Genomic DNA, 21,487 nt, shown 5'->3' with positions numbered 1-21,487 from the left:
CTTGAGTACTTGGCCTGTGGACACTGACTTCCATTCATTTTATGACGTAAAATATTGTTCAGACAGTCAGGTTCAGGAAAAACAAACAAACAAACAAACAAACAAACAAACAAACAAACAAACAAACAAACAAACAAACAAACAAATAACGACCTGTCCTTCATCTCACTCATCATTTCCACAAGGGCACCTTGTCAAAATGTAAGAAGGCTTGCAAAACTATGTGGATATGATCGAGAAACACTTGTTGAAATCTTCCGAGCAAACACCAGCACAACGTTGAGAGAGAACAGTCCCACCAATGCCCCATTGAAATTGCAATTTGCGTCATCCACGCCTTTGTTTTTGATGCAAGTTGCCAAAAAGGTCAACATGCTCAGTGCAAGGACATGGTGACGCAGTCATCATTTTTATGCACGGACACCACTGCAATGTCAGTTTTTGTGTCGATGAAATGACATCTTAAACATTCCACGAATGAGTAAATGTGGAAAAACACTGAATAAATGGTATTGAATTTATGTAACACGTAATTGGAGATGTCATAGATTTCCTTTTAATTAAGCAAGCTCCTTTCTCCTTGCACCAAGCATCAAAATGAGTTATCACTAAAATTTGTGCATTTCAGTGTGTATTACTGCATTTCCCACGCGCCATTTCATTCAGAACCAATTAAAGCCTCACTTTTATGCAGTTGTCTGTGATGTGCCATATTGCAGCACCATTTTAAGGATGCGTTGCCATTCATAGAGGCTTGGGTTCTTTTTTTAATCTAACTCTACAACAAAAATCCAAGACAAACAAACAAAAAAACCACCCTTGTTCGGACAATGAGTTAAAGTCTGGAGCTCAACACTAATTATTTTTTGGATCAAGTTGTTTTTAAATCTAACGTAACAACAGAAAACAAATAAGAAATCACCCTCGCTCGAATAATCAGTTAGTCTGGAGCTCAACACTAATTATTTGTTCAATGATATTCATATTTTCTCATACTTTAAGTGTCGTATTACAGTTCGGCCCAAATCTTCTTAAAACGGCATTGTCTTAAGAAGTTAATTCTCGTAGTATGGAATATTTTTTGCCCGTGTAAAATTATGACATTACACTAGATGCAATCAGAGAGGTTGCAGATTTTTATGTGAATCTATCCGGTCACTGCCTGAGCTCAGTTTAGCCCTTAATTCACCTTGTGAAGAATATTAAACTGACAGTATACAACAATAATGTGTGAAGAATATTGAATTTATAGTCAATATATTATTACAATATTAATAACAAACATTGTGGTTGCTGCAGATGAAAACTTTGCTACAACCCCAAAATCTTATTTCTAACATTCCATGACTTTAGCATGGGGAAAAAGGGTCACTGGTGCAAACGCAAAGAAAAGTTTAATTTTTTTCGTAAAGTTACCACATGACAATTCCTTATTAATATAAAGTCCACATAAGTTGACATATTTCATCATGGTTTGTTTTAGAGATGGTCTGTCACCCTTTTTAAGGCTATCCACACGTAGATTACTCTTTCAAAAGGTCAAACTCAATAAATATTTTATTCCAGCTGTCATCGAAACCGAAACATTTAATTTACATCCCCATATACGACTGCCAACTAATTTATTCATCCGAGTTTTACTCAGTTCTTATTATACAATGGCTCGGTAGAGACCTCTGCCGGAGATTTTGTTTCACTACATCAAAACTCCCGTGTACGCGTGCGCGTTCAAATTTGCACAATAAAAGCAAAACAACTCACTAAATAGTTGAAAGTTTAGTCAAAATGATGAATACAATTTAATTGTAATCCACAACTAAACTGTACTATACTTAATTGAAAATAACAAATGCAGCAACAACAAAAGTAAGAACCAAAACCACGCACTGGCTGAACCTGCATGGTTTGAACATTTAATTCTGTATTACCACTAGAGGGAGCCTGAGTACTATATACTGTACTACAAATTGAGATTCATCGCAATTTGCATGTTAATAGTACATGGCAGAAAAGTGCATTTCAGTTGTTTAAATATAGGAATTAAAACTCACATCATGCATGTTGATTCAACACCTAGGAAAAAGCTTCTGAAAATCAATTGCTTGTGGTTTTCCATTTTTGACCCAATTGTTTTTAAGATGTAAAATCAACTGTTGTACCATATTTTGGCCACAAAGGGGAGCTCAAGATCCATCAAAGTCTGCCTTGCTGGTTTAACAGTTCATTCCGTTTCGCACAGATTGTGTCGGTGAAAGCTCCGCACATCAAATTTTAATTAAATATATGTTCCGATTAGAGAACACAATTTACAGACAACATGCCTAGAAACTGCCTTGGTTTAAAAATATTTATTTTCAGACAATAGAGCTTCGAGGTGTTTGACTCAGGTATCCACACTAACAATGTAAAGTGATTTTTTTTTTTGTGGACAGGTTGTGAATGTACATGTGCGATAAAGTGTTAAGGCAGAGACCAAGGGCACCAGTTTCGATTTTAATGGTCTATATTTATAACTCTCTGGTCTCTAGTTTCTGCAGCTGTTGCCAAGTTGAAGTTCAGCACCTTGAGCCCCTTCTCAGTCATGGTCTGGGGTCAGAGTTATAAACCTGCCAAACTCTGAGACAGAGAGGCTGAAGCAGACATTCAGGCTGTCAGCTCAGATGTCTTTGCTTCAAGATGTCGAAACCCAGTCAGTGCTAGATGAAATTCTTTTATCTAGACTAGGGTTCTCCGACCTTTTTAAAACCGAGAACTTGGGAATGGATTCATGCCAAGGGTTTGCTTAATTAGAAAGTAAAAAAGAAAAAGAATGGGGAAAAAGTGCATTTTCTTTTTTTTTTCCAAAGCTGATAATAATTCAATACAGTACATAGAAAGGTAGCTAAATGTGTTGTTAAGTGGAGTAATATTGAAAGGACCGGCATAGTATTTTGTGTTGGTCCCAAGATGCCTGCATCATTCTGTCCAACACGTGAACGTTTAAAACTAGCTGGTTGGTTGGACATCAAACATCTCGTTTTCTCCGTCCTGCATAACAAGACTTCGAGCATGACTGTCGGTTGTGGACTCATCAGGGCTCTTTCCTGGAGGGGCCTGCTGGAAAACACACTGTGGAGGAATGGCTACGTTTATTTTACTTCTTGCAAGGAGGAGTTCATCACTTGAGCAAGCTTCACCTCCTCCCTTCCCTCACTCTTTGGGGAAGCAATCTCATCCTAACTAATTCCTGGCTCGGATTCCGTGGCCCGTCTTGTGTTGCTCTCCTTCGCATCCATCTTTCTCTCCCTCCGTGTCCCTTTCACCATCAACCTCGCCACTCTTCTCTCTAACTAAAATTGGCCCGGCAGCTTTTTCACTGCCGGCCTTTTGTCCCTGCTCAGGGAGACGTTTGGCACACAGAGGATCGTATTACAACTTTCATTTCCTGAATGTTTTTCTTTTTTTTTTTTCTAGCATGGAACCAAGAAGGGTATTTTATCCGGCCCCGCAGTACAAAGATGAAGGGCAAAGGGAGGGAGATGGCAGCTCAGATTCGGGGTGCTGTCACTCCAACTTTGGCAGACAAATAAATGGACATAGCTGCAGGGTTGTGAAGGAAGGATGATGTTTGGGCTTGGCCGGTATGTTTAGAAAGGAGGGGGTCCCTCAGCTATTGGTGAGCCCCACGACGTCCCTCAGGAGAGTGAGGTATATTTCATTATCCCATACCCCTTCCTCTTGTTGCGTCTCCGACCCCTCCCCAAATACACCCTTGAGCCAGAAGCGGTGTCTGGTTGACTCGCTCAGAAAAGCTTTCGAGTGATAACAGTGATCAATTATTGATTATATGGGGATATTATTCCTATAATGTCTAGTAAACCCACTGGGCCTTTCTGTAATGGAGTTGACGCACGTTGAGTAGCCTTGTGGTAAAAAGGACTGTCGTTCTGAGCTAAGACTTGGAGAGAATAAGAAACCTTTTCCAAAGTTCATAAGACTAAATGCACCTCTCATTTTACCACTTTTGTTCCGAAATCATACGGATATCTGATTCTCCACTGCCAAAACTGGATTTTAGATTCGGCAACATGTGATTTATGACTTGGAGCCTCCCGGGCACATTTTTGTTCTCAAGTCCTCCTTTTTTTTCTTTTTTCTTTTTTTTAAGACAGGTTCCACTGCTCACCTGTATGTGATGCTGGCCTGCATTTGACATCCAACATGCTATTTCACACGCGAATACTTGGGGATCCTTTGCTGAGTCCTCATCATCCAAGTCCAACCCATTTTCTCTTTCTTCGTGCCTCAACTCTGGGTTAGCCATCACTCAGCCAGCCGGGAGATGGAGATGAATAATTCTTTCAGCTCAGTCACGTAGTAGCTTCCTCCTGGAGAAGCGCTTTCCTATTCTTGCGAGTTTTTTTAACCCGATACGGCCTCATTAGAGTAATTCATTTTTTTGGAGGTCATATATGTGTGTTGTATTTCCTCCTTCTCATAGTCTGGCCATGGACTGCACAATTTTCTATATGTTGTCTCAAATTGCAATTCCCACTGTATTGGTTAATAGCCTGCATTGGAAAATCATACATTCAGCAAAATTGTGAGTTGTATTTATAATAATTGGTTTAAACTATTGCTTTACATGAAGGTAACGAGTGGCTAAAAAAACAGATTGGAGGCTGTTGCTATGGAGACAGACAGAGAGCCCACGATACTCACACTTAATATCAGATTTGTAGCTGTTTGATTTAAGTCATTCACATTTCAGCTATCCTTGGACTTATGCTTTTCCATACAGAGATGTGGGCGTTTGGAAATAGGCTTTAAATTAAAGTTTTTATAAATTATGGCATTCTCCCTCCACGTATAAACAACGATCTGTAAAAATGGACGTGTGCGTTTGAGTATCAAGTGTAGTTTGGGCATGCACATGTGCATTAAAACATAAACGCAGAGCATATTGGTAAGATTGGAAGGTTTTTGCTTAGAACACCAGCAAAGGGACATTTCCCACATTGCTGTGGCCAACAGTGTACTGCAGCTTTACTTAGCAAGTCTTCATTCACATATCACAAATGCATTGGCGGTATCGTGCGGGAGGACGTGCATGCGGTGTTTTTTTTTTTTTCCATTGTCATTGCCAACATTGGACATTGCAGACTACAGTGTTTTTTTTTTTCCATGTCTGCATAAACTATGATAGTTTTGTCGGTGTTCTCAGTACAAAAAAATCTTTTCAAGCACCAAGGAGTAAAAACATTCAGTATTTTTGCCAGGTCCTTGTCGTGTAAACATATCCTTGTGCTTTCGTGCTTTCTCTCTTTTGTTTGCTAGCACGCACACACACACACACACACATGCACACGCACACACTGAGGCTGCGTGTGCCTTTGGGCCAGGCAAAAACATTGTCAGATCCATGCATCATTGGTAAGAAAATCTCTCTCGCCCACCCCCCCTCCCTCCCCGCTAAGTCGGGCCTGAAAAGATCCTTTTGTCCCTCATGACTCCCCCCACGTCCCCTTCCCTTCATCACCCTCCTCACCGCGCTCCTCCACCTCGTGATTATTATGGATACCTGGGAGCGTCTCCTACCCGGCTCCCCGCCCGACCTTCCGCCAGACCGCGTTCGAGGCCGTTCAGCCGAGAAAGTGTTTCATAGCGCAGACGCACAGCCCGAGCGCTGCCAGCGCAAACATCAGCGTGAGGCCGACTGCGCAAGCTCACGCTCGCCATGTTTATTTGCACACGTCCAGGCCCTTCCTGCTGTTGATTTAGAGCCACTGCCACTTTACAAGCATGACAAATGAAATGCCCCGTTGATGACTGGGAGCCCTGTTTGCCATCAGCAGCTGTTGTTGCTGGCAGCCACGACTTCAACCTGCGCTTTTTGTCGTTAAACGCCTGCTCGCCGATGAGGCCTTCCGTGGAAGGGCACGTGGCGGCTGATATGGCGCATAGAATTATGAAAGCAACATTTCCCCCTCCGATTCGGAAACGAGGGATTTGAGAGTGATTAAAAGCAGCATGCTGGTTTCCATATTGGATTGATTTTAGTCTTTCACACATCCTGAAGGTGACTGATGGCTTCTCACTGTCATGTGGCCCCCAGAGCCTGTTTAATCCCGTCTGTGTCTCTGCCGTTCTGGATATGTTGTCATTAGATTAACAGGTATGAGGAGTCACTTTGGTGGCTTTGTGATCACCTGTTTGTTAATTTGTGAATATTAAGCCACACTCTTGTGCCAAGAAGCTGAGCCATATGCTGAGCACTGAATGATCGGATCATCGGAAGCTCGGCTCTCTGCTGACCTCTGCTGACTGCTATGTGTTGTTTATGTTCACGTTCAGCTTGCATATAAAGCAAAAATAAAAACTAGTGGCACATAATTGTGCCATGAGTGATGATCAGGTGTGCCGTGGTAAATTATCCAATTTTACTTAATTAGTCTGGATTTTTTTTATTTACAAAAAAATGTGTCTTAGTTCATCTATCTATGCCAACCATGTATAATGATCAGAAAATTTAATACTCTTTTATCAGATGGCATTTTGTTTGATGGTACGTCAAGACGTATAGGTTGAAAAACACTGTCCTCTACCAAAAACTTTTTCTTCTTCATCACCTAACGCTCACCAAAACACGTTTGTGCCCAATCATGCGTCATGGTCCTCTGCTGAGACCGAGCACTAATTTGTTGAATATTTTAGATGTAATAAGATCACGAGGGTGAGTTCAGGGAAGGTCACGGCGTCATTGAAACCGGAACATCAGGATATACTGCACTTTTTACACCAACACTTGCTTAACTATTGTCAACATTTACAATCTGAATGTTGAATTGAAAATTTCCCATTAGCTGTTTATTATCTATTGCTTCTTTCACTTGTGATTGTTTGACACAACTAACGTTCCCATTTTATCTGGACAGAGTCTGTGTAAAAATCCATGTCAGTCAATTTGCAGCTATTAGTATTTTTGGGGTCATAAGGAATGTTACAGAGTGATGTGATGATGCAAAATAGCTGGAGGCGCACACCCAGTCACCCTCAAAATGAATCTGGTGCTACGTCCCTGCAGCCCTGCAATCTTTGCAATCAGCCAGTATAATGCTAACAGCAACTGTTTCAGATTATGCTGCAGGAAATCCTCAGTGCTCTCTGCTCAAAACAATTTACCCTGACATGAATATGGGAGGGTTGGTGGGGTGGGGGGCATGTCTTTTTTATGTTCAAACCCCATTTTGATAACCTTATCTCCCCAACAATTAAAATAAATATGTTAGTTGTGGTGTTTTAATATTACGGTTGTCATATTTTTGCTATGCATTTTGTTACTATGTAAAGAATACTAATATCTATCCCATGTTTATTTGTGCTGTGTATTTATTTAATCAGCCAGTGAACTTGACTTTTATTTAGGTTTTTCCCCCTTTCCCCAACAGGATGTTTGCCATTTAGGTTTGAAAACCGCCGTTCTATAAAGGCAGAGGGCTGACTCGTTCCCATGGCCCGGAAAGACAAGACAAACTCTTGGTGAGTGACGAGAATCAAGACAGCAAAAAATACCCCCCCCCCCCTCCAACTAGTCCTGAAAATCTACCCCGAAAAAAATTCACCGAAAAAAAAAATGAATGAGCGTTTGTTTTACAACGGCTTCCGTTTTGTGACTATTTGCTTATTCTAAAAAACACGACGTAATCATTTGATCGAGCTTTATATTTAATCATGCAATTGACGATACATTTCAGTGTTTTTGTTTTGCGCAACGTGTCAACGTGCGGTGAGGTGGCGATGTTTTCAGACAGCGATCGTTTCGTTTTTTCGGGTTTTTGCTTAAACGACTGCTGGTGAATAAGAAAAGACAAAAGCATTACTTTTACTTTTATTTGAAAGGACCTGACTAGAATTATTTTAACAAAATATAAATTAAGAAAATGCGTAGTCCACGTAAGTGTTTTGTTCAGGGTTTTAGGTCTTCTTTGGGTTTTCATGTGCAAGAGTAATAAAAACCTCCTGTCGGGGTGATATACAGATTAAGCGCATAAAGTAATTTTAAGTTCGAATCAAATTTAACGACAGAGAAGTCAGTCTATACAATAAGGTAGGCTACTATAGTGTTATTTCATACATCAATCTGATACACAGCTCATCAGTCCTTTTCTGTATTTTTTTCTTCGTCAAATAAAATAGCGTCTTTAAGAGCCCAAATCCACAAGGCTGGAGGTTAGGGGTCCCAGCAAGGAGTCCTGCAGCTGGTGCGGGTGTCCATGCATGCCGTGCACCGACTGTGGGGCGCCTAGCCCGGGCATGGAGTACGCGGAGGCCCCGGGGTGGACCATGTTGCCCTGGAGCAAAAGCGCAGAGTTCTGGTCGGGGCTCTGAGGGGGAGAAAATTCGTCCTCCGAGCTGGACATGAGCGACTTTCCTCCGTCCAGCGGGGACAGCTGGTTTTGTTTGTTGCCGCCTGCGTTGTTGTTTTCGCTGTTCTCCCTGCATGGGAGAAACGACACGACAGTTAAATCAGGTCGCATCTTGGTATTTTGCATTGGCATGCCACCTCTGAGAAGATTTTATTTTTCAAGTAATAATCTTATTGGAATAATTTAGCAAAAATTTAGCATTAATTAAACTCAAACGTGAAAATCTAAACAATAATAATAAAACAATAACTGTTCTGCTTTTCTAAACCATGCACTTTTTTAATATTAAGCAACAGGGGGGTAATAATAGGACGTGGTTGGAGTACCTTTCCTTGGCTTCCGCGGCTCTGTCCCTCTGCCGTCTGTTTTTGAACCAATTGCTGACCTGCGTGGTGGTCAGTCCCGTGGCCTCGGCCAGCTCCCTCTTCTCCCGCGGGGACGGATACGGATTGTGCGTGTACCACTCCCGCAGGACCCCCCTGGACTTCTCTTTAAAGCAGTAGCTGGTTTCCTCGCCGTCCCATATCGTGCGCGGCAGTGGGAATTTCCTCCTCACCCGGTACTTCCCGACGGCGCCGAGCGGCCGACCGCGCAGCTTCTCCGCCTCCACGTAGTGCGCCTTGAGCCACAGCTGCTGCAGCTTGGGGTGGTTGTGCGCGGAGAATTGGTGGCTTTCCAGGATCTTGTAGAGTTCCCGGAAGTTGCCCCGGTGGAAAGCCACCACCGCTTTCGCCTTCAGGACGCTCTCGTTCTTGTGGAGGTGGTCGCATGCGGGGAGAGACCATAAGAAGCGGCCAAGCCTCTCTAGGTTTCCTCCCTGCTGCAGCACCTCGCACACGCACGCCACTTGCTCCTGGGTGAAGCCGAAAGACGGTAATATCGACATGATGTCCGTGGTGTAGGGGAAAAAAAAACAAAATTGACGTTTATGCCTTCTTTTTTTACTCCTCGCGATGCAAATCCTTCCGCGTCGGGCCTGCCCACTCTCCTCGATCTCCGCTCCTCGCCGCGCTCCCTTCACTCTCCGGCAGATTTGGGATGTTGATTGTCGGGACAATTTGTTCCTCGAGGAGATATGTCAGGCTTAAAGGGAGCCCAGTGCGTTCCGGTGATTGGCTCTGCGTCTGCCCTGCACCCCTGTACAGCAGAGCAGTACTGACTTTGCAGCTCCGTTTCCTCCCCAGAGGCTGCGCGTCAGGGGCTGAAATAGGAGCGCGCCTCCACCTCCACCTCCCGCCCCCACGGCAGCTCCTAAACACTAATCAATTATTACAGACCTCTTAAAGGCCGTATTAACGTGCTTCGGCATATTATTTAGAGTCGGGATTAATCGCACGCGAGCAGGGAAGTCATTTACATTTTTAAGGCGTGCAAAAATATTTACCAGATAAGACAATAAAAGCAAATATTTGTTTGGGGGGGGGCTGTAAAAGATAATTGATGGGGTTATGGTTTTTTTCCCGTCTGTTTTGAGGCCTTTAGTTAACGCCTACCTCCCTTAATTACATACAGATTGTTGTATCTGCACAACCTTTTCACAGTCGAATAATTACCAAGGCCGTTTATTTTATGAGGTGATATAATTTAATAAGTTCCTATGGTTAGCAAACCTAACCATTTGGTGTTTGTCTTTTATAAGACAAACCGCAACCTGCCAAACGGCCCAGAGACCACCAATGTGTGTGCACGCGTGTGTGTGTGCGTGTGCACGTTGTGCGTGCATTTGCGAAAGAGATCCTGGCACGGTTGATTAAGATATACAGTGCAGATGTATTTCAACAGTAAAAAAATAAATCTCTATACAACTCTGATGCATTAAATTTACTATACTAGTTTAAAAAAACGAGCAAGAGCGAGAGACCCCGGTATGATTCATTTTGATGTATAGGCGCTGCACAGTCCAAAAACAATCTCAATGCAACTGTCGCATTAAATTGAGAAATGGGGGAGGCTACGTATCTTTTTAAAAAAACGAAGCTTTGGCACTTCAAATTTATGTTTATGGCGTCTTTTAATTTATGTATATCCGCGCAAAGAAGTAATATTATCACGATGAGTTATCTTGGCTGTTTCCTCTATTTTTCTGGCTCATCATGTTTTTGCAGGTTTGCTCCTTTTATCTGGCCCCCATTTGTGTCTGAGATTAGACCGGCACCGTAGTGCATGGCTCCATGCAGCGTTTTTCGGTGGGCTGAAATACTAAACCGATCCATTAGTAAATGAGTTCTGGGTACCACATTGGTCCGTGCTGCAGCAGTTTTTGGTTCGAGCCTCAAGGATCACATTTCTTCGTCTGCACCACACACACCCTTGAAACCGGATTCCCCTTTTCAATATGCTTATAAGGAGCACATTTCTGGTCCCAAATGGATTCAGCTTAACATTAAAAATGACTGCATGTCTGTTATTCATACTGCATGGTTAGTCAATTAAATCAATAGTTTTAAATATATCAGTAATTTAAATCTATGTAATTATAACAACTGTCACTTCGTCACCTTTTTAAAAAGTAGACTAAATGTACAGGTGTTGTGATTTTTTTTTAAATACGCATTTAAATTATTTTATTTATTTTTTCTTTTATTTTTATCAACGCAATTGTTAGCAAATGGAAACATTTTAGAGTTTGATTTAGTTATTTCAACTTATGGCATGAACATTGGGGAAATTCCGTTTTAGATATAATGACATGCAAAAACGCCCTTGACGATATGCGGATGCTGTCAGAGTTGCGTAGCTCAAAAGCACGTGACCATATTCCAAAACAACCAGCAGCTTTAGAATTGGGTTTAGTTTTGCCAATCAGTCGCACTCCTCTGCCTTTTGAATAGTAATATAACAATTAAGAAAATATTATTATTTTTTTGTGAAAACGTGTGGGTTAATGTTTTTTTGTAATAAAAGTTTGATTTTTTTATTTATATATAAATACATTATTAAATGTCCTTGCAGGCCATATGTCCTCACAGGGCGTATAGGTTCCCAATTTGTGAATGAAAGAGGAGCTTCTGGTCGTCGTGCTGTTGTGGACCTTTTTTAAATGGGCCTCGCTGAGTTACTGTGTAATAACGCAATAATAAGAATAAGAATAAAAACAATAATAATAATATACACCATAATATATATAGCTTGCTGCTAATATCAAAATATAATGCATAAAGAAAATCCTTTCACATGACAGGCGGAAACAATAGTCTAGGGTTGGGTTGGGGGAGCATGCAAATGATTTGGGCTTTGCATTGCAATCTGACCTGATGTGTGTATAAACACATGTGCACGTTGCTGGACATATAACAAAAGGATATATGTGGCTGTGTAAAAGCTTGAGTGAATGAGCTGTCTGATGAGCAGCTCTCGGGTTTCTCTAATATCTCTACCACATTGCGACGCGCCTCCTCCTTTAACCCGAGCAGCCCGGGGGGCGAAATTATTTCAAGATGTCGACTCTCCATCAGCTATACGACCAGAACTGAGCCTCCACTCCCCACCCCTTTTACCCCTGCAAGTAATGCAATACTCGAGGATACTATAAGGCCAACACTTGTTAGTGCTTTCCAAATATGATTTGCAGGGATTTACCTGCCCTTCTAAACTAAGTGTCCCATGCAAGTGTGAGGGACAACACAATAACAAACAATTTCAGTGTTTGTTTTCACCCGCTAAATTACACCAGAGGTGCCGTGTTAAATTATTCCAAACGTATCTATTATTAATTGTCCAATTGGGGTAAAAAAAATGTTTACGCCAAGCGTTGCCAGGGAAACCAATGAAATGCTACATTTCACTCCAGTCGAGAGGAGGAAAAATAAGAGAGGCTCGAGTGGGAATTCACAAGAGTACGCTTCATAAAAACGTCACCATCAAAAGGTTTCCCCATATAGGAGGGTTTATATTTGTAAAATATGGAGGAAAAGTGAAACGGCTCACAGATGGTTTTCACTCCATCTAAATCCAAAGTGCTATTTCAGCTGCCTTGAGTGGAAGAGCGCTGATGCAGTTTAAATTAGCCCGATAAAGTCCTGCAGGGGAGTTTAGTTTAGTCTGACTTTTTTTTTCTGCGTTCTGTGGGACGTGAAATAAATTCAAGAGAAAATGCGAACTTGACTTCCTCGATTTTTTTAAAATTACTTTTACACCCCATAATAGTAACGGATAAACCATGTTGTCCGTAAAAGTTAATTGGCAAATCAATTACGCATTTGGTTGAGTGTGCCGCGTATACCAAATAAAAAGGCAGACCCTTCTCCCCAAACACAACACAACTGTTGACATGAGTGAGTTAAATGAAATTGGAGCTGCAATTATCAGCTTAACAGTGTTTCCTGTCATGTTGGAAAATTAGACCTGCTACAAGTGCACTGGGCTTCGACCCCCCATCAAAATCATTACGCATTTCCTCCAGAGGACCGACTCCACAAATGCGTTGCAATTACAGCCTCGGCGCGTTTACGGCGCTGCGGTCCGTAAACACACCACAAGCAAAGTATTTTGTTAGGGGGCGAGGGGGAGGGCGCGTTTTTCTTGGGTGCAGAAATAAACAAACAGCACGGGCTGGAAAAAAAGAAACAAACAGACGTGACACTTCTGGCGCTTGTCTGTGCATGCATGCTGGCAGGGAGGGGGCGCCAAGATGATACTTTCACACAACTCTAATAGTAATTGCTTTGTGTGTGTGTGTGTGTGCGTTCCTGCGTGCGTGCATGTGTGTGAGTGTGTCCTTTCGTCATCACAGGTTTCGTCTGTATCTTTCCCACACTAACTCCTTATTCCTCAATATTGTTCCTCCCAGCAGCCTGGGGAGAGCTAAACTTTGCCGGCAGCAGCGGGAGGCAGCCCAGTAGTGGTGGGTCTCTCCGAGCTAGGCTGGTACCCGCCGACCCCTGCCCTCTCATTAGTGGGACGTGGAGCAGCGGAGTACCGTGCTCCCCAGGTCGTGTTACATATGGCTTGCAGTCTGCTGCGACGCATTAAATGTCAGCTTTGAAAGCATCTGAAAGTTCAGAGGTCAGTGTTTTTAATAAGGCCAGGGTTCTGAGGGAGTTCCTTGCTTTTTTTGTCCCTGGAAGTAGGGCTATGTTTTACTTTGGTAAATATAGGCAAAATAGAGTATATGTATGGAATGGTTGGATTTTCCCACATGAAGGATGTGATTAAACGTCCAATGTCATACTCATGAAAAATGAACTGCATGTGTGAGGCCACAATGGCGTTCCTTCATCCCTAGCATTTATAGGCTTTATAAAGCGAGTTTGACGTTTTCTTCCTCCTGTTCCTCGTCCTCTGCGTGAGAGTCAGCCCATGGTCTCCTGCTCATTGCAAATGGGATATTGTTCTGGCCTACAACAAAGCTGTTTTCACCCTCTTCAATATTGCAGGAGGGGCGGGGGTCACTCGATACCTAACAATCAGCTAATCCACTGCCCATGGCGACGAGGTCACCTGCGCACAGGTAACCTTATCCCAGCCTCGCCCTCCCTTCCTTCTCGGCTCACCCATTTGTCTCCCTGCCTTTGCTCCAACAATGAGCGCAGACAAATAGCCTCTGTTTATGTGCACCAGCAGTTAGATCGCATCCAATTCCTTGGACCTGAATGTCAATAATCCACCGCAGACACACTGCGGATAAAGTCAAATCCCTCCTTGTTTGTCCTCTTGTCAAATCTGCCCTTTTTCTTATCTCTATGTGTGTTGGTCAGGCGCCCACAGAGTGAGGACACATATTTGGTGGGAATTTCCAGAGAATCCCCTCAAGCCATGTGAGGAGTTCAGGCTCTCTGTGGATTGAGCGTCGGTGTGTGAGTGACAGCACCTCAGATTCATTCTTCCACATGTCTGTCGGGAAAAGAGAGGAGGAGGATTGGTTGGGGGTGGTGGTAAGGGTGGGGGGGTTGTTTGGCCTTCACCCAGGGAAGGGCTGTTGGATTGGACTGGGCTATGTGGAGCTGTAAGACCCCCCACCCCAAAAGGCTTTACCTCTGGAAATCTCATTGCTGTTTATTTGAATTACAGGGGCTGGGATGAGAAAAGGAGGGCTAATGAAGTCCAGGTTGCCAGGCATGTGCAAACGATCACTTGCAGAGAGAGCAAGCGGCAGCAGGCTCGCTGGATTATAGCATGCTAGTTTCCCCCTCATCCTCACAGTTTGGCTACTTAAATGTTGGAGAGACATGTGCTTTGTGTCTTTTCTCTGTCATAAAGCTGTGTGCAGACAGGTCACTATGACACCCAGGTCAAAAGCCACCCGATGTTTTTTTTTTTTTTTTTGCAAGGATCAAAAACTGCCTTTAACTCTTTTTATAAATATAGACTTTTATTGCATGACAGAGATTTAGAAAAATACATTCACATAATTTCAGATAACAAACATATAGTTCAAACTAAGTTTAAAAAAGAAACATTTGCCATCACTCACTTCTTGTATTTGAAGTTAAAGCACTGAGAAATTGATTTCATTATGAGTCCAGTAACAAAAAGTTTGATGCACTCGAGATATGAATGCACTGAGTTGGCCGTTAGGCTGAAATGTTCTATTCTGGTCGTTCATGTCTGACAGGGAGAATGTGTGCTCCCGTGGTTTAAAAAAAAAAAAAAAAAAAAGTACCAGACCTACGTGACAAATGGCCTCCACATTCACTTGTCTTTTCCTAATCTGACACCCAACAAATATTCCAGTGACAGCCAAAAGCGGAGGCGGTGGAAAATCTCAGAATCTGAGGTCTTGCCTTCAGATTGCACAGCTTCCTTTCAGTGTTATTCACAATGTAAAAAGCAAAAAGCTAAAAATAACCTTATGATTAAGAGAAATCATTGCAACCCCTCTCTGTTTAGAAAAAATACTTCTGTCCCTTTTTGTTCCTGATCCATTTGGGAAGCATATTTGCGTCGGGAATCGCCAACATTTGAAGAGGCACGTTAAAAACGAAACACGCATAGCATGGTCACACCTATTTGCAGCATTTTTAACAACATATGAATGACACGTGAATCTAGCGGCATGACCTTGCCATTCAATTCAGTCGCTGCAGAATTGTGTGCTTTTGTTGAGGCCTGTCAAAAACAATCGTGCGAAGCCCGTATAATGTCGTGATGCTAGTGCAAAAGCCGAAAAGGGTACATTCATATTTGAGATTCGAGAGGCAATTTAAGGTGCTTACTGAAGGGCACTTTGTCCGAAGAGAGCAGCTTTGTGTGTTGAATGACATATTGTCCATCTATGTGCGTAGTCCCTCAGTAAAACTGTCCCTCATCCACAGACCCCCCCCCTTTTCCCCCCATGAATGACCTTTTTGGTTTGACCCAGATGACGCATTTAGTTTGGAGGAACATCCTAGTCATGTGACTTGCGGCATGCCAGCACCTGCTTCGGCAAATCAAGTCCACTCAACAGGAAGTAGCAGGTGTTGCCTGTAAAACTGCACTTTTAAACACGGACGGCTCAAGCGACATTCGCCGACTGCTGCTATGAGTCGTTGTGAGATGTGAAGAGAGCTCGCTTTAAAACATCTTAAAATTATTTTTTGCATAAATGTCCAGACCTTCCAACAGGCCTTCAATTTTAATCGAGTGCATCTAGGAGTCAACACAGTATTGTCAAATAATTTAACAGGTAAAAGAAATTAATGATTTAAAAAAAAAAATCACACCCACACACGCACACACAAAAGATTATCACTGCTCACATTGACATGAGTGCTTCTGCTTTAAGGTTAAAGGTCAGCCATGTCTTCATCCATCTGAACTGTCTGTAGTTTGGCTAGCTCCTTCCCCTCCACAGGCTCCATGTCCCCACACATGGCCCGCACCATGTCAGTCACACCCGCCGGCCCCGTGTTGTCCAATTTATTCTCTGACAGGCTCATGTAGTTGTTGTCCATACAGGGGCCCATCAAGTGCGAGGGCTGGCCCGCCCGAACCTCGTGTCCCCTGAGGTACTCGGCGGAATGGAGGTGGTGACCACTCTGGTTCGTTTGGGCCATAAGCGGCGTGCTGACGGTGAGCGTGGTGTAGACCTCGGGGCTGGACGAGGTGGCGGCGGAGACCGGAGCTTGACTAGATGGTACCTCTTCGGCGCTGGGGGTGGAGTACCCCATCTGCCCACTCGGGTCCAGGTGTAGCCCATGGTGGTATGAATAGACGCCTCCCTCCAGAGGCTCCTTCTTGATGGCCGGTTGGTTGACGTTGCTCATATTGTAGAGGACGGTGGTGCTGTGATGCATGGAGGTCATGGACAGCTTGTCTTGCTGCTGAAAGGAGTCGTCGCTGGACGAGCTCACTGCAACATCGTTCAGAGCGATTGTACCTGTGGCCAGACAACAACACATCAATGCTGACATCACTTGAGGTGCACAAGTAAATCCACTCACACTTTTCATATTATTCATATATTTGATTGAGAGGCCTGGGCCTCAAGGCGACTGTTGTCCATCTCGCACACGTTATATTGTTGTAGCGCGAGTCTGTGCTGCCTCAACAGCAAGCTGCACTCTCTGTTTTTCCTTTCAATTCCTCCTGGCGTGGAATCTCTGCTTAATGTCAAAGTAAGTGCTGTAATGGCATATTCACTGTTCCCTCTTAGTGCATTTCATGGCCTCTGATTGCCTGAACCATGTTTTCTCGACTCCCCGGCTCTGAAGATCAAGACCGCCACGATGATGAGTGATGGTCACTTGCTTTTATTCATCTCGAGGCTTTTCAAAGGACAATCACTCTCTCTATATTGTACGTATTTGTGCTATATAAATAAAGTTGCATTGTATGGTATATAGCATCAAACAGTTTAAATACAACCATGAATAGAGACTGCAGATTTGCACTTTGGAATTTAAAAAGGGAAAAAAATGTATATAAATGTTCACCATATCAAATTATACTCTATTAATCAATTAAAGGGGGAATTCAACAAAACACAATGTTTTCTATGCAGACCCACTACTCTACACACAATATTCTGATTAATATTTATTTTTATCCATGTCAGAGGGCGGCCATTTTGCCACTTGCTGTCGACCAAAAATGACATCACAGTTGCTCAGTAACAGCCAATCATGAGTCAACCCGCAAATGTCACATGACCAATCTCAGCCAACACCTGATTGGCTGATTCTGTTTGATTCTGCTGCATTTTATCTCAGTTATTCAAAGTACAGTGTGTAGACTACAGTTAAAAATCACATGATTTTTCACGCAACTTACCTTGTGTGATAGATGAGGAAGAGGACGAGGTGGAGAGCTGTAGGGGAGGAAGGCCCACATCGCTGTTAAGCAGCGAGCTTCCATCACTGTCAGACACACCGCTGGGTACCTGCACCAGGCTGTAGCCGCCCAGCGAGGAGCTGAAGGTCAGCACGGAGGAGCCCCCGTTCTGGGCGGCCATGGTGTGAACCCCCTCCAGCTTCACGGGCCCTCCATTCACACAGCCCGAGTAGGAGGAGGCATACTGCAGGGCCGAGTCCTCAGCGGAGCCTCCCAGTCCTTTCTCCTGCATGTCTTCACCAGAGCCTCCCATCAGGACCCCGCCGGACGTCCTCAGAGAGTTGAACGCCAGCGGCTGGATGCCCAAATTGAGCCCATTGAAGAGGATGTTCCCAGGTGAGTGGAGGTAAGATGAGCCGCCGTTGTGAAATGTCGCCGAGGTATTATTGGTGACCAGACTTCCATTGTAGAGCCCTCCGCTATTGGATCCAGCAGGCATTTTGATGTCCCCAATTTGCTGGATGACTACCCCACTGTCCAGAGGCCCTGTTTGAATTGGAAGTGTCCCATGAGTGATAACACCATCTGAGGAGTTGGAGAGGGGCCTGGGTGACAATTCTTCTTGACCTTTGGTGGATTCATCCTCTGTGCTGTGGTTCCCATCGGATTCACTAAGAGGCACAACGTGGAAGACAGATAGTAAGAGAGCAGGTCATAAAATAATAATATATACCAGTAGTCACATTTTCTCATATGTATATTTATAGAAGATTAATGAATATATTTTTGTATGACAAATTTCTAAACCCATTTATTTTTCTAAACCTTAGTTTAAATTTTCCTTGCTGTTCACTGCATAAAAGAGCCATAATGGGTCACATTTGTTGTTGTGTTATGAGGCTATACACAGCTTTGAAGAGCAGGCTGGGCTTGGGAATGCATTGCCCTCTTGTCTCATGGAGAGACGACCAGCGTCAACAAGCGTGCAACCATTTGGCGCAATAAATTCTAGTGTGATAAAAAACAGCCAGCAGTGCTGGTAATGGCGGTGTGACACAAAACAAATGGCTGAAAATGTTCTTGGGCCTTTACTTGGAATGTAACATTATATTCCAACTCTGTTTAAATGCTCCCATGGACCATTTACTGAAAAAAACAAAAGTATTTTTGCAGTGTAGTTTATTCATTTATTTAATAGCCTGCTGTCTTAAGATTGATTCTAACAGCTGCACCCCCACCCACCAAAGGGACCCCCCCTCCTTCCTATAGTATTACTCCTCCAGGAACAGTATGGCGTCCACTGAGTATAAATGTTGTATTTTATTTAGCAGGTGTCCATCTTTTGTGTAAGTGTGTGTGTGTGTGTGTGTGTGTGTGTGTGTGTGTGTGTGTGTGTGTGTGTGTGTGTGTGTGTGTGTTCTCTCGCTCTCTCTCTCTCACACACACACGCACAAACACACAGAGCCACATTAAAGACAGACATTCAGTGATCAAATAATAACAATGTTTACTCTGTTGGTCGCCACATGCATGCATGTGCACCTGTGTTTGACAAATGATGAATTACTAAATTTAATGTGGCTATTTAAAGTCCCTTTTCGACCAACTCCGAAAGGAACTAATTTAAAGTGTAGTGCGTGTGTGTGTGTTCGTGGTGCGCGCGCGTATGTGTGTATGAGCGTTATAGTTAGTTTCCACGACACACTTGAAACCGGATCTGAATGGCAACCAGTTCATATTTCAAAACACTGCAAACGTGCTCCACACCCTTAACGTATAGAGTACATATTTTTTCTTACATAACGCATTGGCAGAATTTATGAATTAGAGAATTACGCGCAAGGTGCCTCATATCGGCCTCACCTTTTGGACTGGGCCTCAGACGGGTTTCTGTCCCTCTGCCTCCTATTCTTGAACCAGTTGCTGACCTGAGTCAAGGAGAGTCCCGTAATCTTAGCGAGATTGCGCTTCTCGGCCGGAGAGGGGTACCGGTTCTGGTTGTACAGGTCCTTCAGTGCGTTCCGAGACCTTTCCTTGAAGCAGTACACCGTCTCCTCGCCGTCCCAAATAGTCCTGGGGAGAGGGTACTTTCTCCGGATCCTGTACTTGTCCACAGCGCCCAGGGGTCTCCCCCGCGCCTTCTCCGCTTCTGTGTAGCGGGCTTTGTACCACAGATCCTGTAGGAAGGTGTGGTTGGACGGGCTGAAGCTGTGGTTCTCCAGAATACTGTAGAGCTCCTGATAGCGAGCCTGGTGGAAAGCGACGAGGGCTTGGGCTTTTAGGATGCTTTCGTTGCCGCGCAGCAGGTCGCTTTGGGGCAGGGACCAAAGAAAACGAGCCAGGCGGTCCACGTTGCCCCCCTGCTGCAAAGCCTCGCAGACGCACGCCACTTGCTCCGGCGAGAAGGCCAGCGAGGAGGCGGCGCTCACCAGCAGCTCCGTGCGCACTGCGTCCGCGTTGGGCGCCGCTCGCTCCATGGACAATTCGGCCGCCTCCAGCGCCACAAGCTTGATGCACTCCCGCCTGTCCGCCTCTTTCACATTTTCCCTCTTGATGTCATTTGCTCTTGTGACTTCTCCGGCTGAAGAAGAAGACATTTTCTTTCTTTTTTTTTTTTTTTTTGCTCAAGGCTTCCCTGGTCGAGTCACTCCTCCTCCCAGCTCGATCAGGTTACCTCCTCGCCATGCGAAGGCGATCGGATATCTGACAGCAGCTGTAAGTAGATACTTCTCCCTCTCTCTCTCTCTCTCTCTCTCTCCCTCTCGCCTCCCAACGTGACTTTTTACTCCACGCCAACTGCAAGTGGAAGGAGACACGCTGAGGTCTATGCGCGACACAGCCACGCTATTGGCCGCCGAGGGCCCCGCGGAAGGGAGGAGCGACGGGGATACGAGACTCGAACGTTTGCTTTTCAGCTGTCAGTCATACAAGCTCCGCTGTATTTCCAACAGTGAGCTCACCTGCACTGTACAGTCTGTGCAAGGTGAGCACTTCCACGAGCGTGGGAATGAGTTTGCAAAAAGGTGCCAGGCTTTTTTTGGAAGTTGCGAAATCAAGCAAGCGAACTGTGTGCGTCTCCACAAAGAGGGATTTTGTGTTCTCAAAAAGCTTCCAGTCTTGTAAAATTAATTGCATAGACGAGACAAAGTATTTATGTAGAATCTGACTCGTCCAAAAACGGATTTACCCTTTAGGAAAAATAAAAAGGGCCACATGCCCATTTATTGAAATTGTCCAAGGGAAGAAAAAAAACTTTACTGCGCACAAAATCAGAATCTGTTCCCAGCTTTGATATGGTTGTGAATTGAGTAAATAAATATCTAAATAAATTAATCAGTGATAACAAGTGAGGAAATACAATAGACGTGTGCCCCACGGACCACTTCAGTTAATTTATTCACTTCATGAGGCATATCTATGTAAACCAGTGTGCATGATCAACAGCTGAATCAATTGTAAACAAAAAAATACTGGTGCAAAATGTTCATTTTTATTGACACGGTAAATGTACGTGTATTATTATGTTTCTTATTATGGTTGTACAACCTAAATATTATTCTTGTACTTTATATTTAATCATGCTGACTAAGCCAACAAATTAGAAAGAAAATATCAGTAAAACGCAATGGATTAAAAAGGCCCATCCACAAAAATCTAGTGTACATATTGTTTATTAATATCACTCGTGAACAGTTGGAAAGATTTTTTTTTAACCAATATGATGTATATCTATTGTCACACTGGACTGAGTATTACACACGAGCCATTAAAAGATAGTTTAGATAGATAGATTTGATTATCATGCTTTTGTTTTGCAGGTTCTATTAAAAATAAAATGCCATAATCGTCCATCCATTCATTTTCTCAGCGTCAGAAAGGATGGGGCAAAA

At 43.6% G+C, this 21,487-nt stretch overlaps 2 protein-coding genes and 1 long non-coding RNA gene across 4 annotated transcripts; 1 reads left to right on the top strand and 2 right to left on the bottom strand.

Annotated features, from left to right (window-relative positions):
* Nucleotides 1-7,855: 7,855 nt before the first annotated feature.
* Nucleotides 7,856-9,602, bottom strand: LOC148385381 (homeobox protein six1b). The gene is made up of 2 exons (XM_088400389.1): nucleotides 8,732-9,602; nucleotides 7,856-8,475 (listed from the first exon to the last, which is right to left on the bottom strand). The coding sequence occupies exons 1-2, from the start codon at nucleotides 9,289-9,291 to the stop codon at nucleotides 8,181-8,183; spliced, it is 855 nt and encodes a 284-aa protein (XP_088256515.1). The 5' UTR covers nucleotides 9,292-9,602; the 3' UTR covers nucleotides 7,856-8,180.
* Nucleotides 9,603-14,696: 5,094 nt separating this feature from the next.
* six4a (SIX homeobox 4a) lies at nucleotides 14,697-20,380 on the bottom strand. The gene is made up of 3 exons (XM_088400901.1): nucleotides 19,461-20,380; nucleotides 17,598-18,268; nucleotides 14,697-16,704 (listed from the first exon to the last, which is right to left on the bottom strand). Exons 1-3 carry the CDS (start codon nucleotides 20,192-20,194, stop codon nucleotides 16,112-16,114), a joined length of 1,998 nt encoding a protein of 665 aa, XP_088257027.1. The 5' UTR covers nucleotides 20,195-20,380; the 3' UTR covers nucleotides 14,697-16,111.
* LOC148385380 (uncharacterized) lies at nucleotides 16,289-18,844 on the top strand. 2 transcript variants are annotated; one of them, XR_015863478.1, is made up of 4 exons: nucleotides 16,289-16,528; nucleotides 16,599-16,746; nucleotides 17,610-17,743; nucleotides 17,822-18,844. It is a non-coding gene; the product is annotated as an uncharacterized LOC148385380 (long non-coding RNA). The 2 variants fall into 2 exon arrangements; XR_015863479.1 differs by lacking the exons at nucleotides 16,289-16,528; nucleotides 16,599-16,746 and adding an exon at nucleotides 16,925-17,123.
* Nucleotides 20,381-21,487: the final 1,107 nt, after the last annotated feature.

Source organism: Syngnathus floridae, chromosome 16, assembly GCF_059516105.1.
Source record: "Syngnathus floridae isolate MCC-2025c chromosome 16, RoL_Sflo_1.0, whole genome shotgun sequence".
NCBI classification, from domain to species: Eukaryota; Metazoa; Chordata; class Actinopteri; order Syngnathiformes; family Syngnathidae; genus Syngnathus; species Syngnathus floridae.
Note: the sequence above shows the minus strand (reverse complement) of the source record. Positions and strands in the feature narration are given on the sequence as shown.

What these genes read in the sequence shown, in the direction of transcription:
- LOC148385381 (XM_088400389.1), bottom strand. Translation starts at nt 9,291, where the DNA reads ATGTCGATATTACCGTCTTTCGGCTTCACCCAGGAGCAAGTGGCGTGC. An exon ending in GCCGCGGAAGCCAAGGAAAG is followed by an intron (nt 8,476 to 8,731) that starts GTACTCCAACCA and finishes TCTCCCATGCAG; the next exon opens with GGAGAACAGCGAAAACAACA.
- six4a (XM_088400901.1), bottom strand. Translation starts at nt 20,194, where the DNA reads ATGTCTTCTTCTTCAGCCGGAGAAGTCACAAGAGCAAATGACATCAAG. An exon ending in TCTGAGGCCCAGTCCAAAAG is followed by an intron (nt 18,269 to 19,460) that starts GTGAGGCCGATA and finishes TGTGCCTCTTAG; the next exon opens with TGAATCCGATGGGAACCACA. An exon ending in TTCCTCATCTATCACACAAG is followed by an intron (nt 16,705 to 17,597) that starts GTAAGTTGCGTG and finishes GTCTGGCCACAG; the next exon opens with GTACAATCGCTCTGAACGAT.